The sequence below is a fragment of the Calcarisporiella thermophila genome, assembly GCF_041956535.1.
Source record: "Calcarisporiella thermophila strain CBS 279.70 unplaced genomic scaffold VTP21scaffold_11, whole genome shotgun sequence".
Classification (NCBI taxonomy): domain Eukaryota; kingdom Fungi; phylum Calcarisporiellomycota; class Calcarisporiellomycetes; order Calcarisporiellales; family Calcarisporiellaceae; genus Calcarisporiella; species Calcarisporiella thermophila.
The window spans coordinates 602,709-621,521 of record NW_027192201.1 but is presented as its reverse complement, the minus strand read 5'-3'; the positions used below and the strand labels follow the sequence as shown (position 1 = coordinate 621,521).

Here is an 18,813-nt window from a genome sequence, read left to right as displayed (position 1 = left end):
TCTGGCTTAGTATTTTAAGAAGTGTTTTTGGCCCGTATGGCCAAGTAAAATTTCTGAAAATTCTATCAAAATCCAGCAATTTTTGAGACTCTTGTCGCTTGGTTTATTCCCCACATATTCAAAACTTTTCCCAAGATGAGTGCCGCAATGTACGCATTTCTCAAATCATTCTCCAATCCGATTACAAGTCGCTATGAAATAGGACCACAGGTTGCAAGCTCTGGTTTATGGAAAATACACACTGCAACGCGGAAAGGATCTAATCAAAAAGTTTCCGTTTTTGTATCCTTTTCATTTCAATTACCATTATAGCTAGTGCTAAGAGATTCTTAGGATTATTACACTTATCCAATATTTAAAATCCTTAACCTCTCAAACCAATTTCATTTTTGGCGCGTCATAGATTTTTGAGAAAAAAAACCTAGATCCGTACTTGCGGCGAGGTGGCGGCATGCGCACTGAAGTCGAAAAAATCTATGAACTGTTAAAAAAAGAGGTAAACCAATTTTCATTGCAATTGTTCCGAGGTTCACTCTCATCCAAGCTGACTTACACATTGACGCAATAGGCAAGTCAGCTTAGCCGACTGCGTCATCCATCCCTATTAGAAGTTGTGGAACCAGTGAGTGAATCGCGATCAGAGATAGTGTTTGCGACAGAATCTATACTAGCTTCTCTCGCAAATTTACTTGGGAATACGGATAATTTATCACCTGTTCCAGAAGAGATAAGAAAATTCGATTTAGATGAGCTGGAGGTAATGTCGTATTATCATTTTATAAACTGTTTATTATGTACAGAATATCCTTATTTACCATTTTTCAAATGTTATTACTATTATATTTAGATTCAGAAAGGACTTCTACAAGTTGGAAAAGGACTACAGTTTTGCCACAATGACGCGAAAATTGTTCATTGCAATCTGGTTCCTGAAGCAATATTTGTTAATACGAAGGTAATTATAAATACACTCCTATTTTTTATCTTCTCTTTTATATTTACTTGAAAAAAAAAAACGGTATTCATTTCATTTATTCTACTCTAATACTCATATTAATAGGGCGACTGGAAAATTGGAGGGTAAGTGAAAAATGAATTGCTTATGCGTAGATATGTCGGATTGATCATTTTTGTTCTAGCTTTGGCTTTAGCACTTATCTCAATCAAATGGGAGAGAATTCATCATTCGACTATTTTGAATATGATCCGGGATTACCCCCTTATAGCCAGAAAAACTTGGACTACTTAGGTATATCTATTTTAGAAATTCTTAATGTATTATTTAAATTTATAACTATTTTTATTTTAGCGCCTGAATATCTTCTAGACTCTAATCTAGATTTTGCAAACGATATGTTCGCACTTGGCAATTTGATATATGCCGTCCATAATCATGGAACCACCCTTCTAAACACGTTCAATAACACTCATAAATATGAGCAACAGGTGCAACAACTTTCAAAGATGGATTATAGTTCACTACCGTCTTACCTGCAAGGTATTGATTATTGATAGTGCATTTCCATTAGCTTTCTACAAATTTTATTTTTATAGAGGTAATAATCCGATTAATCACTCGAAACCCATCGACTCGCATGACAGCAATTGAATTCCAGTCGAGTAAATATTTCGATAACCTATTGGTTTCAACTATGAGATATTTGGAATCTCTCCCTGAAAAGACGAAAGAAGAAAAAACGCAATTCATGAAGGGCCTACTTCGAGTGCTTCCACAATTCCCTGAACGAGTTTTGCAAAGAAAAGTCCATTTCAAGTTAAATAAAAAAAGCAAACTTTTCACTAATCTTCAATTTTATATATAGATTCTCCAAGTACTCCTTGAAGAGCTCAAAGACCATTCTCTCTTGCCCTACACTCTCCCAAATGTGTTCTTTATCTGTAAAAACTTAGCTAAAGAGGATTTCATTGAACGTGTCTTGCCCACACTTAAGCCGATATTTACTGTACGAGACCCTCCACAAACAATGATTTGCTTGTTAGAGAAAATTGAGCTACTTCAACAAAAAACTTCAGCAAATGTGTTCAAAGAAGGTATTGTTTTAAATTTAGATTGGATGGCCTTAATAGACTAATATAGGTTTTTACATAAATAGAGATAATGCCACTCGTCTACCATGCTTTGGAAACAAATATACCTGGTGTACAAGATCGCACACTTAAAGCTGTCCCATTTATTTGTGAATCACTCGACTATACGACAGTAAAATCTTCACTTTTTCCTCGGATACAAACACTTTTTGCGCAGACGACTGTGCTGTCGGTCAAAGTTAGCACCCTGATATGCTTTCATTCTCTCCTTAAGATGTTGGACAAGGTTAGGACCCATTTTGAAAATTTATTTAGAGTATCATATATCTAACTATTGATTTTTAGTTCACAATGACTGAAAAGCTACTTCCATTGCTGAAAAATATAAAAACCAAAGAACCCGCAGTAATGGTAAAGACTAAATACTTTTCTATAACTTTTATCTCAAGCGCTACAATAATTTTTAGATTGCAACTTTAGCAGTATACGAGGAAATGGGAAAGCACCTTGACAAAGAAGCTATCGCAATGGAAATCCTCCCTGAATTATGGAAAATGAGTATTGGCCCTTTGCTCAATCTGGATCAAGTAAGGCTCACTTAAATTTTTTTTTACGCAAACTAACATACTTCTATGTATTATCAGTTTAAGCGATTCATGAGAGTTATTCGTGAGCTATCGACAAAAGTAGAAGAGCAGCATTCACGACAGCTCTCAGACCTTAAATCTCTTGAAGAACAACAAAAATCATACCCTACTTCGGAGGCAAAGATTGTTCAGTCGGACACTGGACTAGTAGATTTCGAGAAGTTGGTGTCCAGTACAACAAGCGTGAATGGTGAACTAAACGGGTTCAATGCTATAGTGTCCTCTGGAAACTCAACTAAAAACAGTGCTGAAATGATGTTTGGCGAGTTTTCTGGAGTACAATCTAATAGCACATCAAGTACACCAACTGTTGTCCCTTCGTCTCGCCCAGTACCTATTCTCTTATTTAAATTTAGGATTTTGCATTATATTAATTGATCATCTTAATTTCTAGTCAACATCCCCGACCATTTCTCGACAGCGAAACACATCAAGTCTCTCTTCTATTAACGAAGCAATCCTTAGTGCCACCGCACCTCGATCCCCTATCGAGGCTGGTAGCATTCCTCCTTCCAAACCAACTGCATCGGGGTTTACTACTACCACTCAATTCTCGAATAATGCTTCGTTTCAACGACCTGTATCCCCACCAGTACTTTCTCCTAGTGTATCAACTACGACCCTTCCTAGATCTGGGCAAAATTCCTTAGCTATAGGCCAGTTCCCAATACTACAAACTCCCCCTACGAGTGGCACTACTGGAAATATTTTGAAAACACCGGAAATATTTCCAAGTATTTCAATAGTCACTAATGCCCAATCTGCCACCACACCATCAATTTCTGCCCAAAAATCACCTGGCAACCCAACCTTTTGGAACAGTGGAACTGGCATATTACAACCCACGAAATCAAATAATAATTCAATAGCTTCGAACACGAAGAATTTGAAACCGAGTTCGGCGGATTTGGACCTGTTTGACCCTTTATCCAAGCATTAAATTTTTTTTTCCCATTAATTTTACTTATTTTTCAATTTACATATTTATTTTCGCTATGTTTTTTTTTACGCGACAATCTAAATTATTGGCACCTTAATCCATCACATCAATAAGGTTTCTATAAAGTTAGATCTGACTGCTACGTAGTGTCGCCCGTAAAACTAATCCAAATAAACGCGTTTTATTCAAAGTATCAAGGTGGATAATATTCAGCTTGATACTTTGAATGAAAAAAGGCAATATAAATTTGCATCTTTTCTTTCTTAAGTATGAATATCTGAGAATCATTATCTTGACGATTATATGAAAAGTATTACAGTGTATACCTAAACCACTATAGTTAACTATAGCACACCGTATGAATTGAAGATAGAGTTTATACCTCATATCAACCAAATTCCCAGATGTAAAAATTTTAGTTGTCAATCTTATATACAATAGAATAAAAAAAAATCCAGCAATATTATAGGTATATAACGAAGTAGTTGCTTCGACTTATTAGTCTACTATTACAATATCAAAGCCATTTTGGATGATTGATGGGAACACGCACAAGATCTGTGTCAAATAGCTCAATAAATTGTTCATTTAAAACTCGTACTTTGGGACCAGCATAGCGTCGATATTCTTCAAAGATGGAGGTCAGATTCCAACGCTGTAATTTTCGAAGGCATCCAACAACAGTGCCCGTTCGATGACGTCCAAGATTACACATTACTGTCATTGGATAATTTTGAGGGTTGAGAATAATCTCGAGTGCTTCAAGCACAGCTTCCTCCGTTATTGGGTCCCATGCATTTATGGAAGAGACATTTCCCACTTGATAGATTTGTATCTCTTGATCGTCAATAAAATCGAGGCTTATTTAAAGTAAGAGAACAATGAGAACGATACTATACTATTAAACGTTAAATGTTACATTTACAATTGTTGGTTGGGTTCCTCGGGAGCTAGCCACACAACTGTCTTTAGTCGTAATTTCTCCAGGAATGGAAAATTGAGTTGGTTTGGCTGACCTGATCGATAAAGATCTTCCTCAATCATACCAAAATTCTATAAATGCATGAAGAGTATGAGCATCATTGTAGCACACTATATATCGAGAATGGGTCTATACTATCGGCGGGATAAAGTGTTGTGAGCTCATCATTCAATTTTGATTATTTCGCAATAGAATTAACTGTAAAGCATTACATTAGTGGCACAGCTTAATATTAATATAGCAATCGACGTGCTCAATATAGAAAGCAGAATATAATGCATTTTGAATGTTACTGTTCTGCCTCATTAAAAAATCCATCATAAAATATACCACTTTTATTAAAAATAAGTAATTCATAATTGATATATAATCCCCAAACCTTAAATCAAAGTAATGAGCACTTCTCCTATTGTACCAAGCTGATTTGAAGTACTCCTTTTATCTATAGGAGAAATATAAGAGGCAGATTGAATATTTGATTAAATACATTGACTAACCTCACATTTCATCTACCGCAGAAAGCATTCTCGAAAAATTTTTTTTTTATATTTGTTCTATTCCTTTATAATGGAATGAATAATCTCTTGTTAAATATCCATTGTGGAATTCAACGCTGTTTCTATAGCCAGGAGCCAGGAATTCAATCCCTACTTTGCTCGTACTAACCCCCTCGTATCTTTTTCTGTGGAAGCTGTCATTACTATAGGGAGATGATGTAAGGAAGTAAATTATCAAAAATGCTCTAGCAATTGAGAATATCCATTGTCTATTATTATAGTTTCGCGTTAAGAAAGGATGTTAGTGGGTTAGTATGAATTCACTAGGTGGACACAATAGCCAGCTTAAAAATGTACTATTCTTTATACAGACCTAGAGGGATATATCTTTGACAATTCAAACCTTTTTTAAACGACAATACCTACAACAGCTCTCAACTAGATTTTTGTGTGATGACAATATAAAGAAAAATTAGCGCTTATGCAACTCTTTCGATAAAATTAAAAAATACGTAGACGCATTTTTGTCTGTATACAATCCATGCAATGTATAAGTGTTTAAATGTGGACTATTGTACTACAAAATTTTCACACTGCAGAATGTATTCTAGTCTTATTTTCATTCTTCTGAGATCCGTTTGGCAAACCTTATTCATTAGCCTCAATTATCAAATTATCATGTTATATGTAGAGACCGATTAGCTAGTCTGATTATATAAAAGTACATAAAGCAACCCCCTCTTCAATTTTGTAATGTCCATCAGCTATCAAAACGGATTCAGAGCTCAAGGATAGGTACAGGACCTATTGGCTTGAGTCAGGGTGGCTCTAAAATGTTTGCAACATAAAGCAAATGAGTAGATATTACCTATCACTACTAGATATAATACATGGATTTATAAAGACGTAAAACTAATAATACAAGATCCGAAATGTGAATGTTGCGCTCAAAACCGATCGTTTATTCAAACATGATCCACAGTAATATGTGGTATGTTTGATTGTCGATCAGCCAAATCTTGCAGGATGAGTTATACGCTTTAAATCTATAGGAACACAGAAGAATGTGTTACAATAGTTATAGGTTCAGCAGTTATATTCAATTCATAGGTAGGGACCTTGAAAAGTCCTTAGTTTGAACAAACTGATAGCATGGTTTGAGTAGTAGATTTAAATTTCAATTGCAAAGGTAGTTTAAAAGAATTGAGAAAACAATTTGAGAGCTACATAAAAGAAATGAGCGTCTATTGTCATTGATATATAGAGAGGACAATAAAACAAAGGCAACAGAGTAATAATATAGAATTCATTTCACTTATGCAGAATTAGGCTCTATGGTAACAGTCTTATATTTTTCAATTTGGCTCTGATCCCTAAATCTCCACTTCCACACCGGCTTGCCCTCACTTCGTCCTGATTTTTCTGGTTGACCAGATGGCCATTCCACGCGCTTGTATAATACTCTTTGAGCCTCCAAATTTTTTAGTAGATATCGCTTAAGATAAGTTGTGGATCTAATCTGAGGAAATTTCGATGCGTGTGCGGCGAGTTGCTGTGTTGTTAATGGACCATTAAGGGCTATTATGTGTTTCACGATCACAGAAGGGATTTGTGGATTTGGGCTCATGATGTGCTTTTTTTTTGCTGTGATGATGCTTTGTTCGAGTTTAAAACTTTCAGTGTTTATTTGCAATGCGGGTGTGACTGTTTCTGAGTTCGATAAAATCATAGATTTATAATTTGCAATAAACTGAAAATCAAGATATTGATAGAAACACAGATCACCCGAAATATTTCACCAGTCAATCTCTCTATCGTCGAAACCACCAACTGCCTGCGAAAAGAAAAGCATCAAGTTGGTCGCGCAATGTAGGCTAAAACCTTTGTAAAGGCCTCCAACGCCCCACCCACTGAACCATCCTTTTCTTCTCCTCCGTCGTAATTCTTCTTCACGCATCTTTATCCTTGTATGTTCCTCTCCTTCAAACTCCTCATTTAAATTTCGTCGGGTGCTTTTCACCGTACGAACGCGTTGTTCGCCCTCTTCTGCAATTATGCTACCCAAACAATCTAGCAAACCTGCATATCTTCGAGGAGATAGTTGCACCATAGATTTGAATGATTTTTCTTCTAGAAGAGCTGAAGAATAAGGGTGCGGCTGGCAATGCAAACGTTTCCTTACTGTATCTAAAGGAAGAGTTATCAATAAACTCATAGTGTTGAGGAGCAGTTCAGCGAGTCCGTATAATACAGGAGCATCGGCAGCAGTAGTATGTAACCAGCGGTCTATGATGAGAGGGAATAGTTTTCCAAGGAGTGGAATCAATATATGATAAAGAACGTTAGGTACAAGGTGTGGGCCTAGATAGAGATGCGCAAGTCCCTCCTCCGCGATTACAGTGCGAAGACAATGTATAGTATTTCGATATTTTTTGTGCGGAGAAATTGAGGTTTGAATAATCATCCTAAATAGCAGTGCATATGACTTAGTATAAGGCCTCAAAGAAAAATGTTCATATTTAAATGTCTGTAAATTACCTTGTCTTTACCAGCTCCAATGGGCTTAGTAGAACACCTACTACGAAGTGGCTTGCAACTAGCGTTGAAATATTTGGTCCAACTGCCTCCAAATTGGCAAGAGGGATATTGTCATCATATAAGTCAAAGGCATTATTTAGCAAGCTTTCCAATGGAGGCTGGACCGTTAGATAAAGCATCTCATAGATCCAAGAAGCGAATTGCCCTTTATGTTTAATAATATTTAAGTCCAGGAATTGAAGTTAAAAAAAAATTGTAAAAACCGATTACCTTTCAATAATGCTCCAGGTCCTTCTGTGGGATGTTTCGAGATTAAACCAATTGCATCCAACATTCCCCCCTCTAACGGCGGCATTTGGTAAGAGTTTTGTGACGTAGCTGTCCCCATCCGTTTTCGAATAAACTTTTTCTGCCGCTGTTTTAGGTCAAGTCTCTCGGTTTCATCACGATCAAACTGATTGCGCTCTAAATTGGCATAAAGATCATCTTCAGAATCTGAAAACTAGCATAGAATTAAAAATAATTTCTCTATTTATAATGAATAAAAAATTGCAGAATAAAAAACTCACGTAATCTTGCCCGAATTTTAAAGATTCGCGTTCATCCATTTCTTCATTAGGCAAATATTGGCATTGCAAAACTGTTTTGGCTACTTCAAATGGACTTGCAACTGCAGTGGTAAGGTACTTCACCAAGGCAAATGTTCCAACATCTTTGATAGTTTGGCGAGAATATGATACATCAGCTGCAGAATCACTTAAAGAATCTGTATCATTCGCGCCAGGAGTATAGTAGATCTTTGGTGCTGTAGGAGGAACATAATATGGACGCAGCTGGTTCACCGAGTTGGGAAAAAGTGGACGAGAAAGCAACGGATTACCCAGAGGAGGGTAATCGTTCATATTGTCAATAGTTTTGTTATAAAGAAGAATAAAAGCCCTAAAAGGATTTCGTAGAATATATGTGGCGTAGTAATAAGCTTGGCAATAAATTTTGCAGAGCAATAATAAAATTCATTATTGAAGAACACGAGTTAGAAGATTGCGCTGCAACATTGTAATAGTAACTTTCCCAACTGAAGGGACCACTATGGATGCCCTTGTAGCAATATCCTCTTCGAGGTTTTTGAATGAGGAAAAGTTGATCACTACAGTCCCGTCTCGCACAAGCGAAGTCTTTAACTTATAATTTGGGGTAGGAACTCCAGTTATTACTACATCCGACTGTGGTACTACTTCGTCTACAGTCAGATTAGTTTCTCTAACCTATTGTCAGCCAATACTAAATTAGTGCAGGTTGATAAGAGTACATTTCCCCAAATTCACAAACCTCGTGTCTAGATAGACGAATCCCAACCCCCCGATAATATTCATGAACGCCATTAATATCTACAGAAAACACCTTCGCACCATCGTTGGCCAAAAGTGCAGCAAGGGGGCGACCGACAATCTCACTTCGATTAATTACAGTAATAACTCTTCCGTGTAAACGGTTGCCATATGGAAGAACTCTGTTATATACACCGATATACTCCAGGATCTAAAATGATGTGATATACTATTATATGGTCAGATGCGCACTGTATAAAATATCTTTCTTACCTTAACTATAGCTAAAGGAGTACAAGGAATAATTCCTTTTCTAGTTTGTCCCTCGTCAAGGAAACGAATATTATGATACATGTTGTAAACATGTTTATGGCAAAGTCCTTCGACATCTTTGTCCACGCTAACTACGTTTTGAAGGTACTGATCCTATATTATTTAAAAGTATAAAATTTAATACATACCATAATAAAATATAGTTTGTTAATAAGAAAAATACCTGTCTGTCACCAAAAACAGGGTAGTAAACCATAATTCCATGTACAGAATTATCTTCATTGGCCTTAACAATTTCTTCTTCCAGCTCTTGTTTGTCAACTTTTCGCAGCTCAAATTCAATTCCTACATTGTTGCAGGATTTTCCGGTCCACTCAGCATACTTAACAGCAGCAGGATCAGCGTTGGCAAGAAAGCCTACAAGCTTGGGCTTCACTGAGCGCGAATGGGCAAGTTTTTTCACCTCATCGCTTTAATATGTTTTAATATGAGAAATGCAAAAATGTTATTCGTTAAAAATGCTTATACACTTTTACAAATATGTTACCTGTAAAATGCAGCAATTTCAGAAGCTTTGATTATTTTACCGCCCGGAGCAGCCGACATGATAATCCAGTATACCTTGAAAAGTTCTTGACACCAATTGAGTCTAAGTGGGAGAAACGCTAAGAAAATTGAATAAATAAATTCGTAATTTCGACTTTAACAGGGATATAAAATTAATGTTTACAAATATTAGCAGTCATATAAAGTTAAGGGGTCCACATTTTATAAATCTGACTATGAAATTTCAGTTATAAAGTGACATATGAAAAGCAGAATATCCGCTTCGAGAATATATTTCTCAGCAATAGAAATATGTAAGTAATAAGAAACGCATCCTCTGGTGCATCAGTGGGGATTATATTAGTTTGATGACCAAATATTTCTGTTTAGCCCAAAGCTTGAGAACGATTTAGGTTCTTAATTAGCATTAAAACCCGCTAAAATTCATTAGATAAAAAGGTTGATTTTCAGAATTAATTAAACAGTCAACGTCAGTTTGTATAAACGTTCCTTCACAGTTGGGTGCATTGTCTGAATAATTTCTTGGACACTTGTAATTGTTTGAGTATCGCGAGTAAAGAGATGCTTAACATGGAACCTACGTGGCATATGAATGCATTGAGAAATTAGTATTCAATTGAAAATATATATCGAACTTACAAAAAGAGATACACTCGCTCCAACGCGTTCGTAGTTCCGACCATAGTTATATCCAGCTTGCAGGTAACTTTGCTCACCATTAACATTAACTCTAATGCATACTATTAAAATAAGAGTAAGTGGCTGATAGTGTAGTGGGATATTTTAAAAAAATTTAACCTCAGTAGCAATTGCAGGAAGCTTTTCAATTCTATGTAAAGCAGGCCCAATTATAGCGCATACATATAGCAGTTGTATATCCGTTGTGGCTTGCTCGCGTATAGAACGCAAGAATGGTAAAAAGAGTGAAAACTGGTCTAAACTCGAGTAATGCAAGAGGCTGTGATATAGCGTGAGAAAGCTGTTTGGGGTGTTTGTCGTGAAGTTATGTAAATTAAAAGTATAGTCATTGAATACGTAGGGGAAAACTGCCGTGGCCGTCTCTTGGCGTAATGCCACGCCAGACATAAGTAAAGCCTCATTATCAAAAATATCACCGCCCGATGGTGCCTGCAATATATTAGCCACTTAGTGCACTGTTATTCTTATAATAAGAATTATAAAATACCATTGGACACGGTTCAGACCACCCCAAGAGGTATGGATCAGACGAAATCATAAACGCAAACTCTGCCCAAACAGGCTTCACAAAATTTTCTACCGGCAAGCACGAGAGTAATAGACCAACAGCATGAAGAACGGAAGCAGGGATACCAGTACTGTGTTTACTGCGCGCTAATGTGATATCGAGTAGATATCCCACAATTTCAATAGAGCTCACGGGCGCCGCCATAATTTCTATGCATGCGATAGAAAGCGCTTGGACAGCAGGATTTGCAATTTCACGAAAATGTCGCTCTGGCAGGTTTGGTGATGATTTTGGAGCACATTTACTATGGTTCAAACCTATAATATAAAATATAGCAATTAAAATTTTAAATATAAAAAAAGTTAAACAATCGATTACTATCGGCAAGTTTCACGATGACTTTCTCGAAATATGAAAGGTCAAATCCTAGTCCAGGTGAAAAATCTGAGAATTCGGCACCTTCCACAAATTGAACCAAGTCTGGTATGATTTCATATTGCGAGAAATCTATAAAACAATAGATAAGTAACAATGGCCTAAGATATGCCTACATATTACTCACCCAGCAAAAAGAGTATACGTTTCATCACCTGATGGTCTTGTAGCATAGAAGAATCGTAGTAGTAATTTAGGAGGTCTTGTACGAAGGCGAGAGGAGTTGCGTGGTATTGATAAATGCACCCGTATTTTTCAAGTAGCTGTAACAATAAATCTTTTCGTTCATTTTCTATAAGACGGGCAATCACAATATCGAATATGGCAGTAGAGCGTAGTACGATATTGTTATAATAGACTGGCATCGCAGCAGAAGGCGGAGGGTCAAGTTTACGAGTGGTGTGGTCATAACCATTCATGGCGAAAGCTTCGTACTCGAAATACTCGGGATATTCTTTGAGGTATTCCATTAGTTTTTCGTGAAAATCAACCTCTGTCCAATATCGACTATTAAATCCAAGAGACATCCATTTTGCAACACGGCCCATGAATGATGGCGAGGTGAACAAAAGGTATTCAAGGAATTTAAGCGCAATGTCTCCTTTCCTCTTCGCATGTGTGAGAGAGAAAATAACGTGCTCAAATGAGAGAAGCTGATACTTCCAAATCAAATCATCAAGTAATTTTTGCGGCTATATGAAAACCAAGTTATATAATCCTCCACAACATTGTTTTGAAAACAACACTTACCACAGTTGGATCAATTCCACCATAATCCTTGTCCAAAATAAAGTCCATTAACTCCATGACATACGTTGACATACATGCGGGTGGGAAAGTGAGCATAACCTTTCGTGCATCTAATTTAAGGTGTTAAGAATAACATAATAATAATAAAAGATGAAAGTATGAGAGAAAACAGAAAAAGGATACGTTCTACCATGAATGGTTCTATTTGCTTCTTAAGGAAGATTATTGTCCAAAAGGTGCACAAAAAGAACCGCTGATTCTCTTCCTTAGTATAGTAGTCTCTGAGGTTTTTTTCAGCATCAGCAGGAGCATTGGGATTGGGCATCATTAGAATATTATGCATCTTGCTTCGTTGTATCATTTGACGAATCTAGATTTCAACATAAGCAACTTCAACCTACTAAGTTATAATACTACAGCATCAGGAACATACTTGATTCTCTACGATTTGCTGTCTAGCAGGAAGTAGCGCTCCAGGTCCTTCGAAATAAGACCGTACAGTTTCTGGGAACCAATTCATAGTTTCTGCTGACCATTCTATTTTATGAGAATGGAGGCTCTGCAGGGCCCCGTGCACGAGCTCAGTGGAAAGATCCGATTGTCCTCTATAAAGATAGAATTAGTGAGTCTGCAAATAAATTCAGATGATAGTATACCCTTACCTGATTTTAAGAAGTTTTGCTATACATATAACCATAACTCTTGTCAATAACTCGGACTCGTTAAACCATACAGGCTTATCTCGACCGGGGTCATTTAAAGAGCGAAGTATCTTAATATCAATTTGCATTTTCTGTTGGATAGCATAACAAGGTCAGAGGGGTTCTAGATACAATAATATGATTAGGTTACCATTATATTAATGGCGAATGATTCCACCACCTGATACATATGCCGGTTATCTAGATACGACAGCGAATACTTAATATAATGCAGGAGACTAAAGGACATCGAAGACCATGTATGTGTATGTTAAGGAAAATATGTTAGCATTAAAAAGAATGAAAGCATCAATAAAATAAAAAAAAAGGATATTTTAAAAATCGGAGTAATCTGAAATTCAACAGTTGCAACACAGTATGTTGCCATCGCAAAGTAATATCCGTTAATCTCTGCTGGCCACCATCAGCACGAGCTTTAATTGCTCTATCACACCGGCGTAATTTATCAAATATTTCCTTCACCATTAACTCAACACTAATAATAATAAACAATTAAAGTCAACAAAGCTAAGCTCCAAAAATATTGATACATACGAACAAGGTGCACTATGTAATAGCTTATAAACAACATCGAGTACGTAAGGTGAAACGCAGTTTATTTGGCTTGAGCCCTCCAGTTGTACTCTTGGACCTGACTCGGAATCAAACATCATCTTGTAGATAAGTTGCATCAGCCTATGCAAATATTGAAAGAAGGCAACATAATGAGTAGAAATAAGAGTTAGAACCTGATCAGGCTTTAATTACCGGTGTTTCGCGTTAATGGTCAAAAAGTCAAGTAATTGATATCCGAGAACACCGCCTTTTAAATAAGTGGCACCAGGAAACGCCAGGACACTTACTTCCAGCTTGTTTGGAACTAAGTGTACGTAGAGAGTATTTGGAACTACATTTTGACGCAATTGACTTTCCATCGCAATTTTTATAACCTCCTGGAACGATATATCACGGAAAATATCCGGATTGGTAGCGTTGGCTAAGAGACAAAAATGCATAAGTAAAAAATTGTGGTAATAGGAGAAAAAAAAAAAACCTTTGTAATGATTCGCAAAATATTGTTGCAAATGATAACATATAGGTGCATATGGAAGAGCGAGAGCAAGTTGTGGGTGACGGTATTTGATATTAGTTCTGTCTCGTATGTGAGCTTGCTGGTGACTGACCTAAAATCAAAACAAAGTTAAATATACTTGAAATCTTAACAATATTTTTTGCATAGCTTACTGCACATGGTAGCGCTAGATCTCTAAGATAAAAAGCATCCCTTGAAATAACTTGTTTGTCATTATGTAGCTTGACCAGCATATTAAAGAGCCGTTCGTCGGAAGCAAAATCTCTAGCTATAACATTGGCCCCAATTTTCTCGATATCTGAAAAGACGAGTTGAGTTAAAGAAAAAGACTATTGATAAACATATAAAGACGAGTTCATTTAAATCTGAGTAAAGGATACGAAAAAGCTGTAGTAGAAGCCATATTAATGTATTATCCTTTTGAAGACAATGCTTTGAATTAATTGTATCTTCGTTTTCTGGGTGCACCATGCGATAAAAATCTCTTAGTAACTCTTCATAAGAAATGAGGCTATCAAGAAAATATATTAGGAATTTGGATAAAAAAAGAAAAATGCGGGTGAATTACTCATTTGCAACGAAACTATAAAGTTGGTCAGCTGTCTCGATTATCAATTCCCAGAAATCCGTGTTTTCTGGGATCACCATTTCGAGATCTTCCCCACTGGCAACTTCTTGTTCCCGATGAATCAAATCTAAAGAAATTAATAAATATTAAGGGAATAAATGGAAAAAATATTGTAATGATGATTAAGTTATATACCTGAACGTATTTCATCGAATTTCGATATGCTTTGAATATATCTGACAACGTCTTTTATCTTTTCAACTATTGCTTTGCGCACCAGGTTTGTGTCTGGACTGTTACCGCCTGTGGATTTAATAAGTGTACGGTATTCATCCATTGGGGCACGTTGGAAAAGCATATCTCGGAAATGAGAATTAAAATCAGTAGAATTTCCTTCTTGCACAAACTCAATCTATAGAATAGAATGCATATAACATAGGTAACAATTCTGTCAAAGTAGCTATATCTTACCAAGTCACTATCAAACATTCGAAAACTTATACGTGTAGTTAAATCGCTATACTCATGACGGCGACTAATTTGCGATATAAGAGGCCATGATGCATCTGAAAATACGGGATAAAATTAAAGTATTAATAGAATATTCTAATCATATTAAAACTTCTTACCAGGTGGCATCATAAGAAAAGCAAGGTGCCGACGTCGTTTGCTCAAATCATTTGCAAAAGTTTCCAAAGTCCAATGGATATTTTGAGTAAAGGAGCCACGTGTGATACTTCCAAACATTTCTGGATACTTCAAAAAAGTTTTAGTATGTATATAGTTTTCCGAATATCAAAATAATATGAAAGAGATTCAATACATACAGCTAAGATGGCTTCATAGTAAGAAATGCATCCATCAGAATCATCTACGCCGTTTAACAAGGTTGTCACTAAATCTTGAGCTAAACTAATCGATTCAAGTTTGCACCGGTCTAGTTTGGCAGGTAGCAAGTTTATCTGTCGAATTAGTTGTTTGATTAGATTAATCCCTAAAGTGCTTGGGATCGACTGGAGAAGGGTTGGACTAGATTTGATGCAGCGAAGTAACCAGCGGAGAATTTCATCCCAAAACGAAGACGAAGAAATATCTAGGAATGGTATTAATAGCTCCATTATCTGCGAAATGGAAATATGAGCAGGTATAATGGATTCAAGACGAGGAGTCGCGCAAGTGAGCAAAGCGTCAGTTTTAGTCGTATCGTTGATCAGAGAGTCCAAGATTGCGATGATTAATTTCATTTTTGAATTGGTTGGAGAAGATACAATAACAGTTTGTATGAGGACATTGAGAAGCTCCATCTATTTCAGATAAAGAGAGCAAAAATGTTTAAATGGTATAGAATTGCCGAAAAATAAGCACCTTGTAATTTACCATATTACCAGTGGCCTGGAATGCCCTTGTAAATTCAGAGAACAAGAGATTTACAAGCTCTTGCTCTCGCTGCAGGGAATTCTCACTAATGATATCCTTAGGGCTTTGTTTCCATTTTTTTGGTGGCGGTCCATCTAGTTCAAAAAGGCTAGAGAGTACAGAAATATACAAATGAATATAATAAAAGGATTTATAATTTGAAATGATGCAAAATTTTCATACCCGTAATAAACTTCAATATCATGTCTAATTGTATTAGGATCCTAACCAAAAAATAAGTTAATACTAAAAACCGTTTCGATTAATTTTTAAGGATCTATTACCGTAGCCAGCCTATTTTCGAGACAATCAACGAGTAATGCTCGAAATTCTTCTATTGCGTTCATCATTAATTTCGAAATCTGTTAACAAACGCGTGGACTTGAAATTATATATCGTGACTGCTATATATTTATCTTAATGTAATGAAGCTTTCAGACAGTAAATCTGATCGATATTGCACAATACAATATGCGAGAAAAAGAGCAACATTGCTAGCTTACATAAATGAAATACAGTTAAATACAATTCTATACAAATGTAAAAAGAAATAATACGTCTAATCACGCGTATGCACAAACAGATATTTTAGATATCTTCTTCGTATTTTCTCTTCTTTAACCAAACGACGACCTAGTTGAAGCCAGCTCGCTATTTTAAGGTCAGGTAACTGATAATCACGATCTGTCGAATATTCGAGCTCATATGCAGGCTCTTCGCTTTCCTGTAAATTATACTTAGTAGCATTCAACCAAAACTGACTGTATGAAAGCGGAACACCAAATGGATATTCAGATCCATTTCCGAGACTATAATTGAAAACTCGGAGCGTAGGGTTGAAGACTGGCACCACTGAAGGGCTTACATTTATGACCGTATATTCTCGTGAAACTATATCCTCGTCTCCATCATCTTCACGCGGAGGAATATTTTTGTACATGTCAAAAAGATCATCGATATAATCTATGAGGGATGCTGATATCTCGGATGTCGTCGTAGAGTGGGCACTCAGAATTTCCTTCGGGCTTAAACCTTCCATACCTTGTGAGAGACTTTTCTGCCTATAATTTCTCGTTGTATTTCCAGCTTCTTGAGATCCTAAAAACTTTGCCTTTCGAAGGTCATCCTTAGATATCAGCGAAAAATGGTCTAGATTATTGTGGCCAAAGAGTTGACCGACGATCACATCCCCGTATTTGAGCGCTAACTTGCCATATTCATAGAAACAAGACCGGAAGTAGTTTTTTTGCAATGGTGCAATGTGGCCTATAATATATACTCTGACATTTTCCTTACGCGCCCGCTCAAGCTCTTTGCGAAGCCATTTTATTTGCTGAGTTCCAGGTTGTCTCTTTCGGCTGCACCCACGGACTGCACCGTTATTCTTAAAAAAATACATGGTGTTTAACGAAATAACTCGCAATTTTCCTTCTACTATATCAACCATAAAGTATCCTCCCGAACGGAATAAAGGCTGCTGATTAACAGGAATATATGGTTCCCATACCTCAGAGAATCGACGTAATTCTCTGTTTGGACCCGGCCATAAAACGTTATGAGGAAACACGTCATTATTTCCAATTGTTGGGATAATGGGAATGGATCGAGAGAAGCCTTCGTGACTAGAGACATTCAGAAAATTTAAAAATTTTTTCGCAATTATTTTGTTTGATTCAAATAGCTCGTCTGCTGTACGTGGTCTTTTGTTGTCACTGTCATGGCTAGATTCAAATAAATATATAATTTAAACCCGATATTAGCATACGCGTTAGAAATAGAATTACCGAACATTATCGCCTGTCCAAACGATAAAATCTATATTATGCTTAACATGTTTGTTAAGCCAACTAAAAGTTGTATCTATTAATGCAGTGGGCGAATCGCAATCGTACCCGGGTGCACCATACGTCCCAGCTTTTTTATTTTTCTTTTTCTTTTTAGGGAATTCGTGACAAGCTGATTTGAAGCTAGCACGTTTTCTATAGTACTTGTCTGGATGTAGATCAGTGATATGAAGAAAACGCCCATGTAACTTCTCTTCTACTAGGTTCTTTGGCTGATGTAATTCTTCGACAAATGGCGAAGAAAATGGTAACTGAATTGCCGCGAAAGAGGTAGAAAAAAATAGGGCTACAGTAAGTAAAGTGCACTGTCTCATTTCATCGATGAGTTAAAAAATAACGATAATGTAGAATGAAATACAATCATCTAAGCCCCAGACTTTTAAATCATTATCAATACTCTGCCGGAGATAAGACGTTGCATTAATGTGTTTAATATTATTGGATGATGAAAATATAAAACTCTAAATTCCTAGCACGTTGTTCATCAACATGCATAGTTATATTCAATTTTGACATTTTGTTAAATTGTGAGAATATATCAATAAAAATCTAATGCCTTGGTACTAGAAAAGGTGCATTGGTAGTATTTATATCCGTCTTAATATACCTACGTGAATGGAAAATTTTGAAGATCGCGTAAAAATATAATGAAAAACTACATTCTTTTATAATCACTCTATAATAATATATCTATAAGACACCACAATTGAAGTTTTTAAAGGAGAGAGAAATATAATTGGATCAAAAGCAAGTGGACATTTGCAAGATCAAAAGTTACGGGCATTTTAAAGGTTGGTTATATTAATGGATGACACGCTAATAATATGTAGTAATGCGTAAAACTGTGAGTTGCAAAATCTATATGCAATTTAATAAACTCGGCAGTAATCAACAGTTTTACTCCAATACAAATAGAATAAACCATGTATATAAGTTTATATCATTAGCCAATTTAATATTAAGGACATATTCGCACAC

The 18,813-nt window shown here is 36.2% G+C and overlaps 8 protein-coding genes across 8 annotated transcripts; 1 reads left to right on the top strand and 7 right to left on the bottom strand.

Moving 5' to 3' along the window:
* Window positions 1-135: 135 nt before the first annotated feature.
* Window positions 136-3,636, top strand: VTP21DRAFT_1383 (uncharacterized protein; the record flags this gene model as incomplete). The annotated part of the gene is made up of 14 exons (XM_069391464.1): window positions 136-282; window positions 404-496; window positions 569-757; window positions 848-955; window positions 1,061-1,080; window positions 1,140-1,249; window positions 1,310-1,498; window positions 1,555-1,763; window positions 1,824-2,052; window positions 2,115-2,335; window positions 2,395-2,460; window positions 2,517-2,636; window positions 2,694-3,026; window positions 3,091-3,636. The coding sequence occupies 14 exons, from the start codon at window positions 136-138 to the stop codon at window positions 3,634-3,636; spliced, it is 2,580 nt and encodes an 859-aa protein (XP_069251504.1).
* A 517-nt stretch (window positions 3,637-4,153) lies between these two features.
* On the bottom strand, window positions 4,154-4,786 carry VTP21DRAFT_1382 (uncharacterized protein; the record flags this gene model as incomplete). Its single annotated transcript, XM_069391463.1, has 3 exons — window positions 4,154-4,496; window positions 4,562-4,689; window positions 4,754-4,786. 3 exons carry the CDS (start codon window positions 4,784-4,786, stop codon window positions 4,154-4,156), a joined length of 504 nt encoding a protein of 167 aa, XP_069251503.1.
* A 1,644-nt stretch (window positions 4,787-6,430) lies between these two features.
* VTP21DRAFT_1381 (uncharacterized protein) lies at window positions 6,431-6,742 on the bottom strand (the record flags this gene model as incomplete). The annotated part of the gene is made up of 1 exon (XM_069391462.1): window positions 6,431-6,742. One exon carries the CDS (start codon window positions 6,740-6,742, stop codon window positions 6,431-6,433), a length of 312 nt encoding a protein of 103 aa, XP_069251502.1.
* Window positions 6,743-6,910: 168 nt separating this feature from the next.
* VTP21DRAFT_1380 (uncharacterized protein) lies at window positions 6,911-8,555 on the bottom strand (the record flags this gene model as incomplete). Its single annotated transcript, XM_069391461.1, has 4 exons — window positions 6,911-7,580; window positions 7,654-7,858; window positions 7,924-8,155; window positions 8,223-8,555. The coding sequence occupies 4 exons, from the start codon at window positions 8,553-8,555 to the stop codon at window positions 6,911-6,913; spliced, it is 1,440 nt and encodes a 479-aa protein (XP_069251501.1).
* Window positions 8,556-8,669: 114 nt separating this feature from the next.
* Window positions 8,670-9,860, bottom strand: VTP21DRAFT_1379 (uncharacterized protein; the record flags this gene model as incomplete). The annotated part of the gene is made up of 5 exons (XM_069391459.1): window positions 8,670-8,918; window positions 8,983-9,192; window positions 9,255-9,407; window positions 9,478-9,724; window positions 9,802-9,860. 5 exons carry the CDS (start codon window positions 9,858-9,860, stop codon window positions 8,670-8,672), a joined length of 918 nt encoding a protein of 305 aa, XP_069251500.1.
* Window positions 9,861-10,959: 1,099 nt separating this feature from the next.
* VTP21DRAFT_1378 (uncharacterized protein) lies at window positions 10,960-13,164 on the bottom strand (the record flags this gene model as incomplete). The annotated part of the gene is made up of 8 exons (XM_069391458.1): window positions 10,960-11,345; window positions 11,407-11,535; window positions 11,591-12,155; window positions 12,214-12,323; window positions 12,397-12,583; window positions 12,647-12,818; window positions 12,876-13,006; window positions 13,066-13,164. The coding sequence occupies 8 exons, from the start codon at window positions 13,162-13,164 to the stop codon at window positions 10,960-10,962; spliced, it is 1,779 nt and encodes a 592-aa protein (XP_069251499.1).
* Window positions 13,165-14,571: 1,407 nt separating this feature from the next.
* Window positions 14,572-15,322, bottom strand: VTP21DRAFT_1377 (uncharacterized protein; the record flags this gene model as incomplete). The annotated part of the gene is made up of 4 exons (XM_069391457.1): window positions 14,572-14,702; window positions 14,771-14,987; window positions 15,047-15,141; window positions 15,205-15,322. The coding sequence occupies 4 exons, from the start codon at window positions 15,320-15,322 to the stop codon at window positions 14,572-14,574; spliced, it is 561 nt and encodes a 186-aa protein (XP_069251498.1).
* A 1,228-nt stretch (window positions 15,323-16,550) lies between these two features.
* Window positions 16,551-17,390, bottom strand: VTP21DRAFT_1376 (uncharacterized protein; the record flags this gene model as incomplete). The annotated part of the gene is made up of 1 exon (XM_069391456.1): window positions 16,551-17,390. One exon carries the CDS (start codon window positions 17,388-17,390, stop codon window positions 16,551-16,553), a length of 840 nt encoding a protein of 279 aa, XP_069251497.1.
* Window positions 17,391-18,813: the final 1,423 nt, after the last annotated feature.